The sequence below is a fragment of the Doryrhamphus excisus genome, linkage group LG10, assembly GCF_037039965.1.
Source record: "Doryrhamphus excisus strain RoL-2023G ecotype Guam linkage group LG10, RoL_Dexc_Guam_v1.1, whole genome shotgun sequence".
Taxonomy (NCBI): domain Eukaryota; kingdom Metazoa; phylum Chordata; class Actinopteri; order Syngnathiformes; family Syngnathidae; genus Doryrhamphus; species Doryrhamphus excisus.
This window is the reverse complement of record NC_136366.1, coordinates 19,631,013-19,649,318: the sequence shown is the minus strand read 5'-3', so window position 1 is coordinate 19,649,318 and position 18,306 is coordinate 19,631,013. Positions and strand designations below refer to the sequence as shown.

The following is an 18,306-nucleotide window of genomic DNA, read 5'->3' as shown; positions in this document are numbered from 1 at the left end:
GTTAGAACTCATATTTAGGAAGTCATAAACAGGTTTTCTACACTCAATTTAACAAAATATTATATTTTTTAACAGATTGGAACCGATTAACCGCAATAAACGAGGGACTTCGGTATATTAACAAGTAAAACGGCATCAATAGTACTTCACGCTGACATTGATAACTACCATTCATTGCCATATTGACACAGTAGTTTGTCCCACTCCTACCATACATCTGCAGACCAACATAAGCCCCAAGTCCTACACTTGTATTTGTGTCATTTCGCCTTTTTCCAAAGCATAGATTTACGATCCACTCAACGTAAACTCTCCAGAGCAGACAAATTACGACCTGAGAAAAGCCATGACACAACTACTCATGTTTTGGGACATATGGAAGGAAGTGAAAAAATGAGAATGAATCAAGTGGATAACAGCCCACGGCTATTGTTGATTATTTGCAGGCTACACATTTTGAAGCATTACAGGAACATCTGGTTCACGTCAACAGATGAGCACATACCAGCTATGAAGCTGCATTAACTTTGAAAATGATTTTCCATTTGGAATCCAGTCAGCAGAAAAAAAAACAACTTTACTGTCAGGAACCTTTAAGTGATAAAATATGAGCTTGTACACACGCTTGTTGTGTCTTTTCTGGTACCGACCAGTCGGAAGACTGTCTTCTCTTAAATCTGGATCAATGATGAGAAGTCCTGCTATGTGAAATCTTAACTATGAAATCTCATAATTCTTAACTATAAGTGTGTGAATGTGTGTTTATTTGCATACAATATACCTGCTTATGGGCTCCCCAGCAGGGGTGTGCTCCACCTCGTATCCTTGGCGGCGAAGCACATCAATTACCGTATTGTTGCCCAGGAAGTGACCTGCAATTAAAAGAGCAATTTTTTTTGTTAGTTTTTTTTTATTAACCAACCCATGACTGTCATGCTATACATCAAAAACAATATCATTATCAATATCAATAACATTCATTCATTCATTTTCTACCGCTTATCATCACAGGGCACATATAGACAAACAACCATTCACACTCACATTCATACCTATGGACAATTTGGAGTGGCTAATTAACCTAGCATGTTTTTGGAATGTGGGAGGAAACCGGAGTACCCGGAGAAAACCCACGCATGCACGGGGAGAACATGCAAACTCCACACAGAGATGGCCGAGGATGGAATTGAACTCAGGTCTCCTAGCTGTGTGGCGTGCGTGCTAACCACTCGAGCGCCGTGCAGCCAATATTAAAACAATTGAATGTATTAATACTATTGTTAAGAAACACAGGGCCACACACCCATTGGTTCAGCCTGGCGCGTTCAAGGCTTCAGAGATAGTCGGACAACACAAACCTCTTAACATAACTTGTATGCCAGGGCCTCGGTTATAAGGGTTGCAAAATACAAAAGGAAAAAATGCATTTGCAAACAAGCATTAAAGTGAAATGGGCTGTTCATCTACTGATCAAAAGCTCAAGAACATAGCTTAAATAACCCCCCAAAAAAAAAAAATAGAAATCAAATGTTCAAAAAAAAGGACTCGGTAATTCTTTTTAATCAGCTGAAAAATTGCTTTGGATGGATGGAATCCACTGTCTGGAATTGATGTCCATTTTTTAATAAATTTCCCTTTGCCATCCCCAGATGTTCTCAATTGGATTTAGATCAGGAGAACATGCAGGATGGTTCGAAAGGGTGAGGTTACTTCTATGGTAGAAATCCTTTTTCAGGCAGGCCAGTCATTACACACAGATGAGCAACATAGCCAGCTGCCGTTTGACACCCCTGCACAACCTCAATCTTCATTGAAGGAAAAAGCAGCCCAGATCATGCCAGTGTGAATACCTGACACAAAATGACACTGAATCCAGCTTTTTTATGATATGATATTTTTATGATTTTTTACAGATATTAGAGGTATTAGGACTTGGAGATGTCATATTTCAGGTATGTGCCTTCATTTATTCATTTTCTACCGCTTATCCTCACAAGGGTGGCGGGGGTGCTGGAGCCTATCCCAGCTGTCTTCGGGTGAGAGGCGGGCTACACCCTGGACTGGTGGCCAGCCAATCACAGGGCACATATAGACAAACAACCATTCACACTCACATTCATACCTATGGACAATTTGGAGTCGCTAATTAACCTAGCATGTTTTTGGAATGTGGGAGGAAACCGGAGTACCCAAAAACCCACGCGGAGAACATGCAAACTCCACACAGAAATGGCAGAGGGTGGAATTGAACTCAGGTATCCTAGCTGTGAGGTGTGTGCGCTAACCACTCCACCACCGTGCAGCCGTGTGTGCTTTAAATTAATAAAAAATTAGTGTTTACTCTTAATATTATGACTTATTATATCATATTACTCCTCTTTTCCTGACTTTTGTTGTCGTTTTTTGCTAGTTTTCCTGTTTCATTGTATCTTTAGAATGTGTCGAGGGTCAATAAAACTTTGGACGAACTCTGGTGGAACTCATCTTATGTCGTACAAATCCATTGATCCTCGTCTTCATTCTCCCTTTATATCATTTTCCCTTCCTCTACCAATGCTTTAGCGCGGCCGCCATATTGGTTATGGCTCGCCTCCCCTGCTCTGCCTCCCTGTGACCCTCTCAGCTAGGTGAAGTGGGGCCATTGAGGCTTCAGGTTGCCGTGTCAAGAGGTCTCCATTCTTACCCTTTACTCTGACAAAGGGGAGCAGGGAGCCATTGTCTGGACCTGCTCAGCCGTGGCACCATAGAGCTGCATGAACAATGAGACCCGCCACTTTAATCTGGCCCAGAGCTATCGCTACAGAGCGGCTGGCCGGTGCCATGATACAATCTGGCAACTCTAGATCAACTTTTTGGACATTTTCAAACTCTTGTTTGGCTTCCGGAACGTTTAGTTTCATGGTCCTCGTTGGGTTTGGATGCACTTAGAATTCCCGGACTACAACATCCCTCCATTTTTGTTTCTGGACAGCATTCAGTGTGCTTATTAATTCCAATTTGACAGTACATGGTCGGCTAAGTGAATGACCAGAAGACCGTTAAACGTCTTTGGAAGTTGGAACGCAGGCGAGACGGCGAGATGAAGTTCCCCAGCATTCTCAAGCCCACGTTTAGAAACAACTCAATGTGATTTATGTGCGTTTACGTCAGGGGATTAAGGTGGGACAAATGGAGCTGTTCAGCTTCAGAAGGGTGGGCGGATTTCCAAACTTCAAAGGCGCACACGCTCTCACAGAAATGTATATACATGCAAATTCTTCCAGATTGTAAACCATCAATTCCGTCACGTCCCCCAAGGCTTCAATGTGTATTTCAGTACTGGTGAGTTGGCCCAAGAGGGCATCGTTGAATATTGTGAATATCCAAGCCAAAATACATAAGATTTGCAATATTTTGGTACGAGTAAAAGGTTGAAAAAACAAGGAAAGGTTTTGTCTTTGACGTGTTTACCTGTCGGTAGTCACCAAACTAATAAAAAATCATCGTACATCAGCGACACCGCATGGGGTCAAGGATCGAAGCAGCTTCACTTCTTCTATGGGGTGATAAAGCGGAACAATTCACACTTTATTTGAAAAGAAACATTCCTTTTTTTATGATTCCAGAAAGGAATTTCAAGTGAATGTCACGTCATGTCATTTTGCTATTTTACGAGCAGCGGTCCACCTAAACAAGAACATATTTCACCAGAAAAAAGGGGGCTGACGTGATGCCTGCCAGTGAACCAAAGTCATGGAATTAAAAACAAACGTCTTTGACTCGAAATGATTGATGACCCTGAAATTAGCAGAATGCAAGCACCAAAAGGTATGTCCGTTTTTTTTAAAAACAATCAATGGGTTGAAAAGAAGCCATTGGACAGGTGGACTTTCCTTTGCTTTCCATTTTGATGTATAGGAATCCCTCGCCGTGGCGCTCCCTTGCAAAGGAAACGCCCAAGAAGCGTTGGAACACATGGCACAATACCGGGTAGGGGTCACCAGTGGTGGGAATAACCGCGTTTCAAATAACGGTTACTTTTTTCAGTAACTGTTAATCTAATTACTTTTACTGTCAGCATAACGCCGTTACCATTTTCGACACCATGTTACCGCACGTTACTGAAGCCACCTAAAAATATATCACCGACTTCATAACTAAAGTAACGTGCCCAACACTGGGGGTCACCAACCCGTCAATCATGATCGACTGATTTTTGGGACTTACCCTGTCGATCGCTGCCGTTATCCTGTTGTACGTTTATATTTAGTTCAGCCACTGTTCAGGGCAGACTTCCTGTTTTTTTTTTTTTTCCAGGTCAGCTAAGAGTCGTTCTGGTTTGTTTATGTCTGTCTGTGTTGGTGATAAAAGATACCAGACGATACATCAGACATGGTATCACTGCCAAATCAGCCTATCAAACGTTCCATTGCGTCTGGTTCTCTGGTAGAGCTTGCCTAGGTTTAGGGATCTTGGGTTGGAGACCACTGGTGTAGAAGGAGATCTTGTACTTTTAGACTTTCTATTTTTAGATCTAAAAATACAAATCCGGACTTACTCGGAGTGAATGTGTTTTTTTCCAAAGATTATACTGTACGTTTTGTTGAAACTGGCCAAGAACGACTGTACCAAGGCACAATATATTCACTGTATGTCGATCCAACGCTGAGAGGCAAGATGGCTGAGATAAAAACCTAAAAGCTCTGATTCACGTCCCGCTCATACAATCCTCATACAAGACTTTTTATATTTATAGGCTTTCTGATGAGATAATGTCAGGTTGCGATGATCGGACAGACAACCCATAATGCACACCTGGACTGAACAAAACAGAACCGGTGTCTGGCGTTGTACAGAAAGCCACTCCAATTATTAGAACATATGGTCAGCCTTAAATAGTATTCATTTTCCATTCCATACACATCAATATTTACATTAGAGCTTGTAACCAGTGCTCAAGCGGCACTTCTCATAACATGACGACATGTTGGATAAACAAATGCTACAGCTCATTCTGCCCTGCTTTTCAAGCGATGGAGGTCCACATGTTCCGAGCTTGTCAGCTGCTTCCAGCGGCCCATTATCACCATCGCTAAGCACCCAACGAAGCTTTCTATTCCATTAGACGAGAATGAGGTGTCAGGTACTTTCTTCCTTGAGTCTTTAGTCAGATGGATCGTGTGTTTTGCCGAAGGCTTTTGGTCAAAGATGTAAAAGTACAAACATTTGGACTGAGGACTTCACACAGACGTTCCCACGTTTATTTAACCTAAGTGAGGCATCGCCGGTATTGAACATGGGCTTTCACACAGGTGAGGCTCGGATTCTACCTTGTGTTTTATTTTAAGGGCAATGGACTCGTTTTTAATTCTTATGTTGATATTTACGTTAGCATAGCAAGACAAAGCTAGAATGGCATTCCAAACTTTTAACTGAACCAGTGTGAGGTGGACCTCCAGGGTAGGCAAAGCAGCTTGAGAAAAATAAAGAAAACATATTTTATATACATATTTTTCCAACATGTTAAGCTAACTCCAGTCAATATTTAGGGATGTCCAATAAAGATGAGATATCCGAAATGTGCAGTACGGGACTTTTGTGAAATAGATTCATTCATTCAAGTGAAATTCGGGTACAAGTTGTGCAATACTACCTTTTGTTTACTGCAATTCCACATTTTGGTTACTGTATAGGTTATTGTTTTTGATGTACATATATTTACATTTATTCTGAACAGCACCTGCCACTTTATATATATATATATTCTTATTTTATTCGTATTTTTTTCCTTTTTTTTACTTTCTACAAAATTCTACACCGTGAAGTTGCACTCAAATTTTGTTTTATGCAATACAATGACAATAAAGGTGATTCTGATTCTGATATCAGTACCGGTAATGATGTCTCCCACGAGTGAGGACGTGCTTTACACAGCAAGAGGCTCGCTAGCTTGGAGTGAACAGTACACATCACAAATTCTGCACCAGAAAATCAGTTTGTATGGGATGCACAGAACATCAACTCTCAAGCAGTGTTTATACATCCATGGTACTAGACCCAAAATTCAATATTAATATCTCCAAATGGCATTACTAATTGTAACTGAAATCCTTCCAGTTGCTATTATTCCCACCACTACACGATTCCAAAGTTAGGGACGCATAATGGAATATATTAGATGACATACAGTATATCGAAGTCGGCAGCGGAGAACTGAGTGGTTCTTGTTAAGTGGTCTTAACCACAATTCAATTACTCCAGAGTAGCAGTAAATATTATTTCAAGTACTGCAAGACTTTCATAACTTGCGGTGCAGATTTTTCAGTCTCTTAATGCTAATCTTATAATCATCCTGACAGAAACCACCAAATGTAAAAAAAAGACTATTGGATTCAATGTGATGGACTACTTTCCAGCGTTTCAGTCATGGATATCTGATAAAAGCGAGTACAATATATTACATATACAATATACGCCATGTTTGATGTGACTCATCACTTGGAGTACAGTTTTGAAACGACAAGGGAAAAGAAAAAAAACAGCAGTGGAGGATAGAGAATGCAAATGCAAAATTTTTTGCATTATTTTGTTTTTTTTTCTTCTCTTTTATAACTATTTTCTCATAATATATATATATTTAAATCAACTGAATTTTCCAATATACACAACTTCATTTGTTGTATTGTTTCTCATCATAATGTGACTTTTAGCAAATACAAATTTAGTATTATTTTTCTTAGTGCTACTAAAATGATGTTATTTTTTTCAAGGCAAAATTAACAGCAGTTGAGAATAGAGAATACAAATGGGCCAAATTTTGATTTTTTTTTTGCATTATTCATTTTTTCTCTTCTCATAATATGTATATATTTTTTTATTCAACTGAATTTTCCAAAATATACAAATTTATTTGGTGCCTTGTTTCTCATCATAATAATAAAATACAGATTTTGTATTCTTTTTCTGAGTGCTACTAAAATTATGTTTTTTTTTCATAATAACAACATTACTTGTGCCAAATGATGACTTGGTAGATTATAACTCTTTTTCTTAATATTTTGACTTATTTCTTGTAAAGGTACTCTCCTGATTTTTCCATTTTTTTAGTTTTCTTGTTAAATTCCATTTTCATGTGCCACGGGCCACACTTTGTTATATTATTATAATGTGTTGCTATGACTTTTATTTGAAACCAATCAACTTTCCACTCTCCCTCTTATGCTCGTCTAATAAAAAGAGAAAACATCTTCTGACTTGGTCCACTTCTTATTCCAGTGGAAGAACATAAAAGCCTGCAGGTTGACGTCAAGTCAGTCCAGAAAGGGTGACGGCGAAGACGCGGCCAAAGCAAACGTCCCGGTGTTGTGGTAGCGAGCGCACACGGCTGCTACAGCGGTTAAAAAAGTCAACTGCGTGAGCCTCGTTTCATGAAGTGATGTCAGAATTTACTCACAGATTTTGGCAAAACTGGTGGAATTTTCGGATCTTCTATCCCAGCCGGGCGTGGGATGGGACTTGTTTTGTTTTGCCTCCTTAACTCGTTCATTCCCAAAAGATCTCCTTCTCAGTATCGGCCATTCGTGATGATTTGGACTCATTTTTCAAGGCTAACTTTCTCTTTTTTCAGTTTAACTTCCACTTTGACACAAATGTAGCCATATATATTTAGCCAAAATGTCTAAACAATTAATTAAATACAATTTGCGTAACGGCTGTACAGTGGTCGAGTGGCTAGTGCGCAGACCTCACAGCTAGGAGACCTGAGTTCAATCCCACCCTCGGCCATCTCTGTGTGGAGTTTGCATGTTCTCCCCGTGCATGCGTGGGTTTTCTCCGGGTACTCCGGTTTCCTCCCACATTCCAAAAACATGCTAGGTTAATTGGCGACCCCAAATTGTCCATAGGTATGAATGTGAGTGTGAATGGTTGTTTGTCTATATGAGCCCTGTGATTGGCTGGCCACCAGTCCAGAGTGTACCCCGCCTCTCACCTGAAGACAGCTGGGATAGGCTCCAGCACCCCCGCAACCCTCAGGAGGATAAGCGGTAGAAAATGAATGAATGAATTTGCGTAACCTTGAATGCAACACGGCTGCACCAAATTACATCTCTTCTTTTGTTCAGTTGTGCAATCACTTCTTTCTCTAGACCAGGGGTCTCAAACACGCGGCCCGCGGGCCAAATGTGGCCCGCAGAACACTAGTTTGAGGCCCCCGCTTTGATATGAAAGTTTAATGTTAGTGCGGCCTGCGCAAGTTTGATATGGATGCTGTATGGTATCATGTACCCAGAAAAAATTATTACGTTTGATTAATGTTCATGTTAAAGGTTAAATAACTGTTAATAGTTATCCTCCCTATCCGTGTGGAAGTGGTAAGTTTTTGGCTATTTAAGTTGAAAGGAAATAACTTGAAGGCTACCGTTTAGGTCGCTAGCTCTCTAGTTTGCGAGTTAGCATGTGTCTCAAGACCCTGCAGTTGCGCAATATGTTGTAAATAAAAAAGTATAAATGTGACTATAGTCGTGTTTTGTCATGTCTACAGGGCTCTAATAATGCTTTGTTCATTTTAATCTGAAAAAAATCATTTGTCTACCCACCAACTATATGTGGTTTCTTAAGTTTTTATTATTATTATTATATTTATTTATTACTGATTGATTGATTTTCTTTATTCTTGATTTGTTTATTTATTTTTCATCTTATTTTGTGCAGAAAAATAAAAAGTAAGATATTTGAGAACAGTGGAATGTTTTATCAGAGCTTTTATTGTAGAAAATCGGAACCAAAGCACTGAAAAAGTTTGTATATTTTTCTGTTGCGTTTTTTTTTTTTTTTTTTTTGGAAAACCTGATGCGGCCCAGCCTTGCCCAGACCCTAGCTCCAGTGGCCCCCAGTAAATTGAGTTTGAGACCCCTGTTCTAGATCTTTGGGATCAGGCGTCCAGGTTGGAATAAAAAAAACACATAGCGAATGAGTTAAGATCCAAAATGCGTCAAAGTGAAGACTGAAGGATTCTACCGCTTTATGGACTTCTTATTTTCAAATCTAAATACCAAGAAGACATTTTAATACCGTCGAGAAGACGGACCAATCCCAATGGACGGCACGCCAAAGCCACGGGATTGCTCTTCCTTTGGGGAGCCAAAGAAGTACGCATTTCAGTATATTCATTCTCTCACAAGGAGACTTAAATGTCCAAAACATCAACGCAGCAAGGTCACCCGTCTACATTTTAGTAGTTTACGTGAATTACGTTTAACGGCCACCAGTGTGACAACGCCGACTTAGCCGGCGGATGCTTTCACGCCATCGACTCCTTCTCCTTTGGATTTATGACGGGAATAAATAAGAGGCGGCGGCGCGCACAAGAGGTCTGTGGTGTGAGAGTGTTTTCGAAATAAACTCTCACCCCGAATTTGTGGCAGCTCTTGAGAGCCGTGTGAGGAATGACGCGCGTCAAGCGGCTACAGTCCGTTCTGCTCTCTTTCTCTCCCACGGCTCCGCTCTCTTCGCCAACGACTTTAAGTCCGGCCGTGGCGGCCACACGAAAGGGTGAGCGAACATGGACATTTCTGTACAAGTGGGCCGTTAAATGTAATTATTGTCAGGGGGAATATTCGGTGCAGCTAAAATAGATTTTATAAGTGCATAAGCTAACGTTTTGGCCCTAAAATAAATACACTTATGTATTTCATTTGTGTCATTGCACTTTGAAGCGTTGAATAACTGCTCACGTCAATCCTCACAAGATTGTTAACAAATCAATTGAATGGGGTGCACTACCTAGCTCTCACCAGCAGCAGTGCTGTTGGACCACATATGTAAATATGCTTCTTTTGTTGGGTTGTTTTCCCAATTCTTCAACTTTCTTCTTAAATATTTCTTTTTGCGACTTTATACCTCATTAGACTATGACTTTTTTATTTGAATATTTTTACTTTATACTCATAAAAGATCATATTTCTATTTCAACTCTTTTCGCGTATATTTTGTTCTCATCGTTATGACTTACTACCCCATTTTACCTTTTTTGTCACAACATTAGAACTTTTTCGGCAAGCTAATTTTCCCCCAAAACTCCAGCTTCATTTATTGTTTTTTTTTTCAAATATTTCAATTTTATTCTACTAAAATGACTTTATTTTTCCTCATCGTATGAAAAATTATTCTCGTAAAATTCTAACTTTTTCTTGTTAGTTTAAAAAACTTTCTCATAATATTTTGACTTGTTGCCGCTGATTTTTTTTTACATTTTTGTTGTTGTTTTGTAGTTCTCTTGTTAAATTGTACTTTTTCAATGTAAAAAAAAATCATTTTTGTTGGTGTCATTATTGTAAGAATAGATATTTTTTGAAATAAAGATAAAATGTTGAAAATCATAAATACAAATATAATATATAAATATACAAAATGACATCTTATAATATAAAACCTTAACTGATCAAGTCTAAATACGCTACAAATAAGACAATGTCAATAATTTCTAAATAATATTACATATTTTTACATATTATGCAAGACTATGTATGAAAATACTAATTTTCCCCCTCGCGACACTAGTCTTATGTTCATGTTGTGTAAAAATGTTATTAATTTGTTGCAAAAAAATCTGATAAAAATCAAAACGTGCATAAAACATCCATAAGACCACGAGTTGGCTCCAAACGCCCAAAAGTAAAGACAATAATCTTCATATATGTCTTCATATATTTAAAAAATCTACTTTTAGTTCCCGCACCTCTAAATGAAAGCGATTCCAACTCAGAATCATTCTTGAACGAACGGCTCCTCTCCAACTGCTTGTCTAATTTTCCCTTCCTTTTTGCTTTTTATAGACGCACGGCGTCTCTGGCGTCCAAATAAGACGATAGCCGCCGGCCAGGCACGTAAAGCACTGGTTCCAGGTGCAGAAGGAAGCACCGCTGGGTTTGAATGGTGTCACGGGTGAGGAGTTCAAGCCTGTCAATGAATCATCCAAAGCTGTTATGACAAGCATTCTGCTTCTAGAACTGAGAGAGAAGTGTGCGCTACATAAAATATGTCTTTCAAGTCCCCGAGTGCAGGAAAATGTACATGTAAAGGTGCCGTTAATGACACATTTATTTGTCAGAAGGGGCCGACGGGTTTACCCTCCCGAGCGAGGCGTGCTCAACATGACACATCACAGATGCACCATGTTTTTTTTTCATTTCAGCATCGTTAACTCATGGGAAAACACACCTCAATGGAGGTAAAAGCAACCTGAGATGTTCCTTTATCATCCTAGAAATCATTGATGGGCAACTTTACTGACTTAGCATCCTGTTAGCAAGCTAATAAAAATATCAAGGAAGGATGTTCTGTAAAGAAGCTTTGCTGGGTAGCGAAATGACCACTAAATACATTCCCTGTCATGTATTTTTTAGTATAAATACCAGTATAAAAACCTGTTTTGTTTGTGGCGTACTCACTCATGCCACATTTGAACACGCTGTAGCTGAGCTCCAGACTTTATTTTAAGTTGTGTAGCGAAGCCTGTTTTTCCACAAAGCTCTCCTCCATGACGTGGAATTGGTTATATATTAAAGTTATATGATGTTCCAATAGAATATAATGAGGTTACATTATTTCCCTCAGGGAATTCATCTGAAATGAAGTAGTAGTAGTCGTAGTATTTCTGGTACTCCTCAGCCGAACGGCGTCGCTGCCCAGTGTGTGGTAGGTCGGGTCTGGATTTTAACGGCGCTGTATGACATGTGTGTACTCATGTCAACGACTATCCCAAACAGTTGTAAACTAGCTGTTTATGAGGGGGAGTTGCTGCGAAAAAAAAAAAAAAGCTCAGTTTTTGCCTTTCACACCATCTGGGGAAAGAGCGAAAAAAATGCGGGGGACGTGTGGTGCTCGGTGTGAAATCACACTGGAGAGATATTTGGCTCACGGATGTGTAAGGTTTGGCCTCGGGATTCAGGATTAGGGAATGTTTGGAAAGGAATTTGATAAACAATAAACAATATTTTAAATTCAGATTCAGGCAAGAGCATGGGAACTTTGAATTCACATTTTTAATCATCAGAATCAGTTGGTTCTCAATGACCCCCCCCCCCCCACCGATTCTAAATGCTATGATGAAAAAGCGAGAATATCGATTTCATTATCTGTACTGTACAGAGTGAACTTGAAACTGAAAGCAAGTAAATGCAACACATGGAGAGCTGGGAAGTTTATTTTCATAATCTTACCACTTTCTTCTCGTAAATGTACGACTTTATTCTATTACTATTACGACTTTTTTCCTCCGAAATTTACTCGTTTGTTTCTCGAAAACTCCGATTTTTTTTTCATACACTACAGCAAAAATGTCTTTCTAACAGCAGTAATTCATTTATTTCATTAATTACTGTAAAATGTTTTGCATAATTAATACACATACATACGGTGGTCAAGTGGTTAGCACACAGGCCTCACAGCTAGGAGGCCTGAGTTCAATCCCACCCTTGGCTCTCTCTGTGTGGCGTTTGCATGTTCTCGTGGGTTTTCTCCATGTACTCCGGTTTCCTCCCACATTCCAAAAACATGCTAGGTTGTTTGTCTATATGTGCCCTGTGATTGGCTGGCCACCAGTCCAGGGTGTACCCGCCTCTCTCGCACGAAGACAGCTGGGATAGGCTCCAGCACCCCCGCGACTCTCGTGAGCATAAGCGGTATAGAAAATGAACAAATGTATGAATACATACGGTGAAAATGAAAATGATTAATCATGATTAATTAACTTTTAAAGTGTGATTAATTTGATGGATAACGTTAATCTTTGATTTCTGAGCCGATCTGGTGTTAAGAAGGTCAGGAAAACAGCTAAGACAACACCAGGTACGTTTAGTTACTCTTGGGTATCTTCACTGCGGGACTGAGGCGAGCCATCCACCGGTGATTAAGGACGCTGTACATGTTATGAGGTCATGTCAACCATCTTTATTATTTTTAATAGCCTCCTAAGTGCGTGTGCATGAGAGGCATCCTTCTAATCTACATGACAAACTCTCTGAAGGTTAATTATTAGTGACGTTCAGTTAAACCGAGTTCTGTGGTGAATCCTGATGTGCTGCCATCAGCATTCAGTGATACGTATGTAAACACATCACTTTATTAAAGTCAGGAGTGCCAGGGTATGGCCGACATTAGGAAGGGAACACGGGTTCAGGTTGTATACAAGGATTGGGTTACTGTACCTACAGAGTGCGAGCAATAACCGCTTCCATATGCCGTTCCGGAACATATGGCACCTTTTCAACATCGTCATTTATCGCGAGTGATGACTGCAGAAGTTCGGACAAACGGAGGGGAACGACACATTGCAGGCCTGACAATACCTTAATATAAAACATTGGTGGGTAGAGACCGAAAATAATCAAAACCTTTTCTTTGTCTACTCTTAAAGTCAAGTATTTGTAACACAACCTGACACCGTGAAGAACAGGCACATTTCGCCAGAAGTCGGGGTTATTGTAGGTTACTTAACAAAAATAAACAGAGTCAGGTTTGCCGTATTTTGAAAATCCTCGAGTGATACGTATACCAGTCAAGACCATTAGCCATCCAGCTTAAACCCACGGCTGTCAATGTAGTATCCAGCAGGTCACAAAGGAACGTCTACCAACAAACAGGCATCCATCCAGTCATTGTATCACCCACAGTACCGCTTGTCGGCGTCCCAACCGTCTTCGAACAGGACTTGGGGTTCACCCTGGTCTGGTCGAGCATGCATATATTGTTGGTGTATATTTTTGGAACGTGGTAGGGATAACCAGCATAGAAGATAGACGGAAGGATAAGCACATCTCATTCCTCACTTTTTCCCCTTCTAGAAGTAAAACTGACACCTGAACTCTCCAACATTCTCGGTGCAGTAAAAACACACGGAGATGTAAAAGCAATGATTAGGGATGTGACTGAGCATGTGCGTCAGGAATAAGACACATTGGTTCCGCTTAAGTAAGATATGACGGAGTACCATTAATCCCGTTTCCATAAACAATCTCCGCAGTTGAATATTTCTTTCCAGTGGACACGGATAACATCTTAGAACAGCAACATGCGTCTACTTCCCTCCATTGCCGCATCAGTCAGCGTGCAGCGTGGTGATTTTGCTGCAACTGAAGCGTGAAGACCAAGTTGTAAGATTGCGGTTCTCCGAGGAGCAAATATATTTCATTTGTTACTTTTCATTGTTTGTTGTAGCACCTTATTCGGACACGTTCCCACTCCCGCTTGACTAACAGAAATACAAGTTGACACAACCAAAAACGGCTGCACGGTGGTGAGGGGTTAGCATGGAGGCCTCACAGCTAGGAGATCCCTGTTCAATTCCACCCTTCTCCGGGTACTCCGGTTTCCTCCCACATTCCAAAAACATGCTAGGTTAATTGGCGACTCCAAATTGTCCATAGGTATGAATGTGAGTGTGAATGGTTGTTTGTCTATATGTGCCCTGTGATTGGCTGGCCACCAGTCCAGGGTGTACCCCGCCTCTAGGATAGGCTCCAGCAACCCCACGACCCTCGTGAGGATAAGCGGTAGAAAATGAATGAATGAACAACCCAAAAACCAGATGGCGAGTATGTAATAGGGCCTATTATTTAACTATTGAAGGATTCATTCATTCATTTTCTACCGCTTAGCCTAACGAGGGTCGCGGGGGTGCTGGAGCCTATCCCAGCTGTCTTCGTGCGAGAGACAGGGTACACCCTGGACTGGTCGCCAGCCAATCACGGGGCTGTTGAAGGATATTTGTACTAAATTTATACTTATTCTTGGCTTGAATGGTACATGTACAAACTAGTCTAAATGAACTAAAGCCAGAAGAAGCATTCTGATTGTGAATGTAGTATTCTACATCGGCCACTAGATGTCAGTAATTGTCACTGGTCCCCCACTGGTGTCAGACTCCGATGGCTCTAATTGCGAATAGTCAGACGTGCTAGTCAGATCGGATTTTTCATTCCCATGTGCATGGCTAACTGAATAAATATGAATGAAATGAGATCATCAATGAAGTGCCATAGTGACGGCGAGGGACATGGTGGCTGATAACTGATTGGAACAGGGAAGTTAAGTAAGCCTGTATAATGAGCTCCATTGTGGTGTATGTGCATGTGTGTGTGCGTGTCCTTTGACCCCTCCAGGGATAATTAAGGACACATTTACCCTGGTTTGGCTTCAGTGTGGCTTGGGGGGCTGGGGTCCAAATGTGTGTGTGTGTGTGTGTGTGTGAAAGAGAGACAGAATGCACCTTAATGCCCTCCATCCAGTTCCTTGTACACACTGACCCAGGCTGCCCTCCATTTGTCTAAAACTAGTGCTTCTGGGCTGATTGGTCATATCACTTTCACTCAGCAGCTCACACACACACAAATACACATGCACCTTTTTAGGCACCTCCTTGGGGACTCGTCGTGAAATGTACTCCTTGTTAGTGTGTGTGTGTGTGTGTGTGTGTGTGCGTCTGCTTTTCCTCAGCTGTTTCCTGCCACTGCTAGGAGTCCAGCGCCATGCGACGGCTTCTCTCTCTTTCTCTAGCGATGTGTAAAGCCGATTTTTCTACTGTGAAATGACCGACTGAGAAACCGTGGCTGTGGACGATGTCATCAGATGGGGAGGGGGAAAAAAAAAAAGACAGCAAAATGGATGGCACGAAAATCTGATCCTCTCCCCACCAAATGTACACCAATCGTGAGAAACAAAACATGTTGAAACATTCTTTCCAATGTTTGGGTACTAACTTAATTGGCCTTTAAGTGTAAAAACGTCCAAGTACAATTGAATTGAATGTAGAATAAACATGACTCTTACACATCTGATGATGTCTTTTCCATGTGTCTTGTTACTCTCTCAATGCTGTCTTTCATATTGCTTATTTCCACAAGTATGAATAAGGCCACCTTTTTCTTATTTATGCAAGTACACAGAATATTGGAGCAATGCTTCTCAACAGTTTTTTTATGCGGCCCCGCCATCGCTACTCAATGACAATTTTACAAGTCAAATTTCTCAAATATCAGGAGTATATCTCCAGCAGATATCTACAGCTGTGTGTCGTACCCACTCCATGTCCTTACCCAGTCGCCCGCACTGCAAAATAAATAATCTAATCAACACCATAATTTAATATTTACACTTTTAATGTGTATGGTGTGCAGCTTTGCATATAAAGAAGTTGTCCATCTTGTCGCAGACAGATACACAGCAGAGTACCTGACTTCAGACAGACTGAAAATGCGCCTTAGTAAATGATTACAACACAGGCCGGACCACTTCACACTACGTGATCAATCATTTTGCAACCAAAGGCCAAACAAAGCAGCAAAAAAAAAAAAACTCCCAACAGGACAAAGGCTGTCTGTCTACCCGAGATAGACATCACCCAATCAAGAAACACGGACAGAAACCCAAATCTCTCCTATTATCTTGTGTTTTTATCCACCCTGCTTAACGTCTTTGTCCCTTATCAGACTTAGTCAGACTTAACTACGCTTGTTGCGTAGTTACCCAGGAATTCAGAGTATTAAAGTGACATTTTGGAAACCTTGCAAGTACTTCAAACAGCCCACGAGCATGACTCTGGTTGGCCTCCAGCTGATAAAAAGGATGCTTTATTGTGCTTCTGCTTACTTGAAAGATCAACTCCAATTGGCCCTAAACTTATATGGAGCATCAGCTGTTGGTCAGTGGTTCCGTCAAAGTGGTTCGTCTCTGGGTTCTGTCTCTATCAAATGTGCAGTTGGGATGTTGCTAATGAATATCTTGGTCATTGGGTCCTCTATGACGTGTTGATTTTGACATCTATGAGAGTTGATTTTAACTGATGTTGGTAGGATTGGTGAGACTTGGTAAAAATTCATGTACAAACCAAACCGGCCTGCTCCAAAGGCAAAGAAAAAGCTCTTGTCTGGGTGCTCTTCCAGTAGGACTTTGACCCGTTATCACACTCGGATTCCCACATGTGGATTTTTGGAGTGTTCGGCCACTCGGTTCAGGAGAAAGCCCTCTTGCCATTCTGTTTCTGGAGTGTTTCTGGAGTGTTATGATTTGCTTTGAAACTGTAGAAATTAAACTATCTGAGAAAGTAAAACCGGCGGGTATTCCGAGCAGCGGTTGTTAGGACATGCCCTCTTTGCCGGGTAGAGTCCACCCAGATTCATTTGTTCTACCAGTTGTGAGTGTCAAGTAACGGTCCCAGTTTAATATTACAAGGAGTAAATACAACCAATTGAGTTGATTTTAACTGATGTTGGTAGGATTGGTGAGACTTGGTAAGAATTCATGTAAAAACCAAACCAACCTGCTCCAAAGGCAAAGAAGAAGCTCTTGTCTGGGTGCTCTTCCAGTAGGGCTTTGACCCGTTTGCCCATTCGCTCATTCCTCTTGTAGATGAGCTCCTGTCGGAAGTAGGTATCTATTTCCTGGGCGGTCACCTTCTCACTGGGCGGCAGTGTTACATTGTTGAAGTTTGGGACCTGCAATTGACAAGATGAAAACAGTAGATAGTATTAGCTTTTCTACTGTGACTGTCGCAGATTAGTAACCTCCAAAATAAAAGCTTGAGCGTAAACTATGCTCTGTGAAACTCGTTCCTTATGCTGGCTTCCCTGTTTCTCCATTTTCTAGCAGGAGCCGTAATCCTTGTGACGTAATGACACGAATCCCCAGGACAATGGAAAGTGAAACTGCTGTAGCGTCAGTTCACGACCAACACCGGTTCAACTCCAGCTCTGAACAAAATCTGCACCAGCCCCAAAGTTCGCTACAGTGAAAAAGGGGGTCTTTGGTATTTTTTTACATCATCCACACAAAATGTCGAAATTGAGAGGATAAGTTCCAAAAGAACAGTGATGAAATTAGGAGGCGTCTTCAGAAGGGGGAGGGGATCAAGGAGGGGGTTCAGTGGCTTGGAAAGGTCGAGCAAAGGAGGTTAGGGGTTACTCCAAAAGGTCAAGGGCCGTGTCATTGCAACACTCCATGGGGTCAAAGGGTCAAAATGAGTCTTAGCTTATCAACTGAAAAAAAGTAGCTGACAAGTTTATATAACATCCGTTTGATAAAATGGTGGATGGTGGATATCAAAATCCAATGGCTTCTTTCTTCACGGCGTTAAATTGAGGTCTTGGTTATTAAAATCGGATAAAACTCACCTGTGACGTGTCATGGTTAAAGATGATGGAGTTGAGGTCTCCACAGTTGTAGTGCCTGATCAGGTCTTCCGTCGTGTACGGGACCTGGAGGCTTCCCGCCCGTAGAGACTCTTGCTGTAATAAAGTCTGGTTGAGGGCAAAGATCACCTAAAATGACAAA

At 41.0% G+C, this 18,306-nt stretch overlaps 1 protein-coding gene across 1 annotated transcript in view; it reads right to left on the bottom strand.

Moving 5' to 3' along the window:
• trabd2a (TraB domain containing 2A) overlaps positions 1 to 18,306 on the bottom strand; it is a 60,032-nt gene that overhangs the window by 13,181 nt on the left and 28,545 nt on the right. Inside the window, exons 3-5 of the mRNA XM_058064202.2 lie at positions 18,147 to 18,293; positions 17,297 to 17,471; positions 782 to 872 (exon numbers count right to left, since the gene is read on the bottom strand). Of these exons, the coding sequence (XP_057920185.2) occupies positions 782 to 872; positions 17,297 to 17,471; positions 18,147 to 18,293 (413 nt within the window). The remainder of the gene's footprint in view (positions 1 to 781; positions 873 to 17,296; positions 17,472 to 18,146; positions 18,294 to 18,306) is intronic.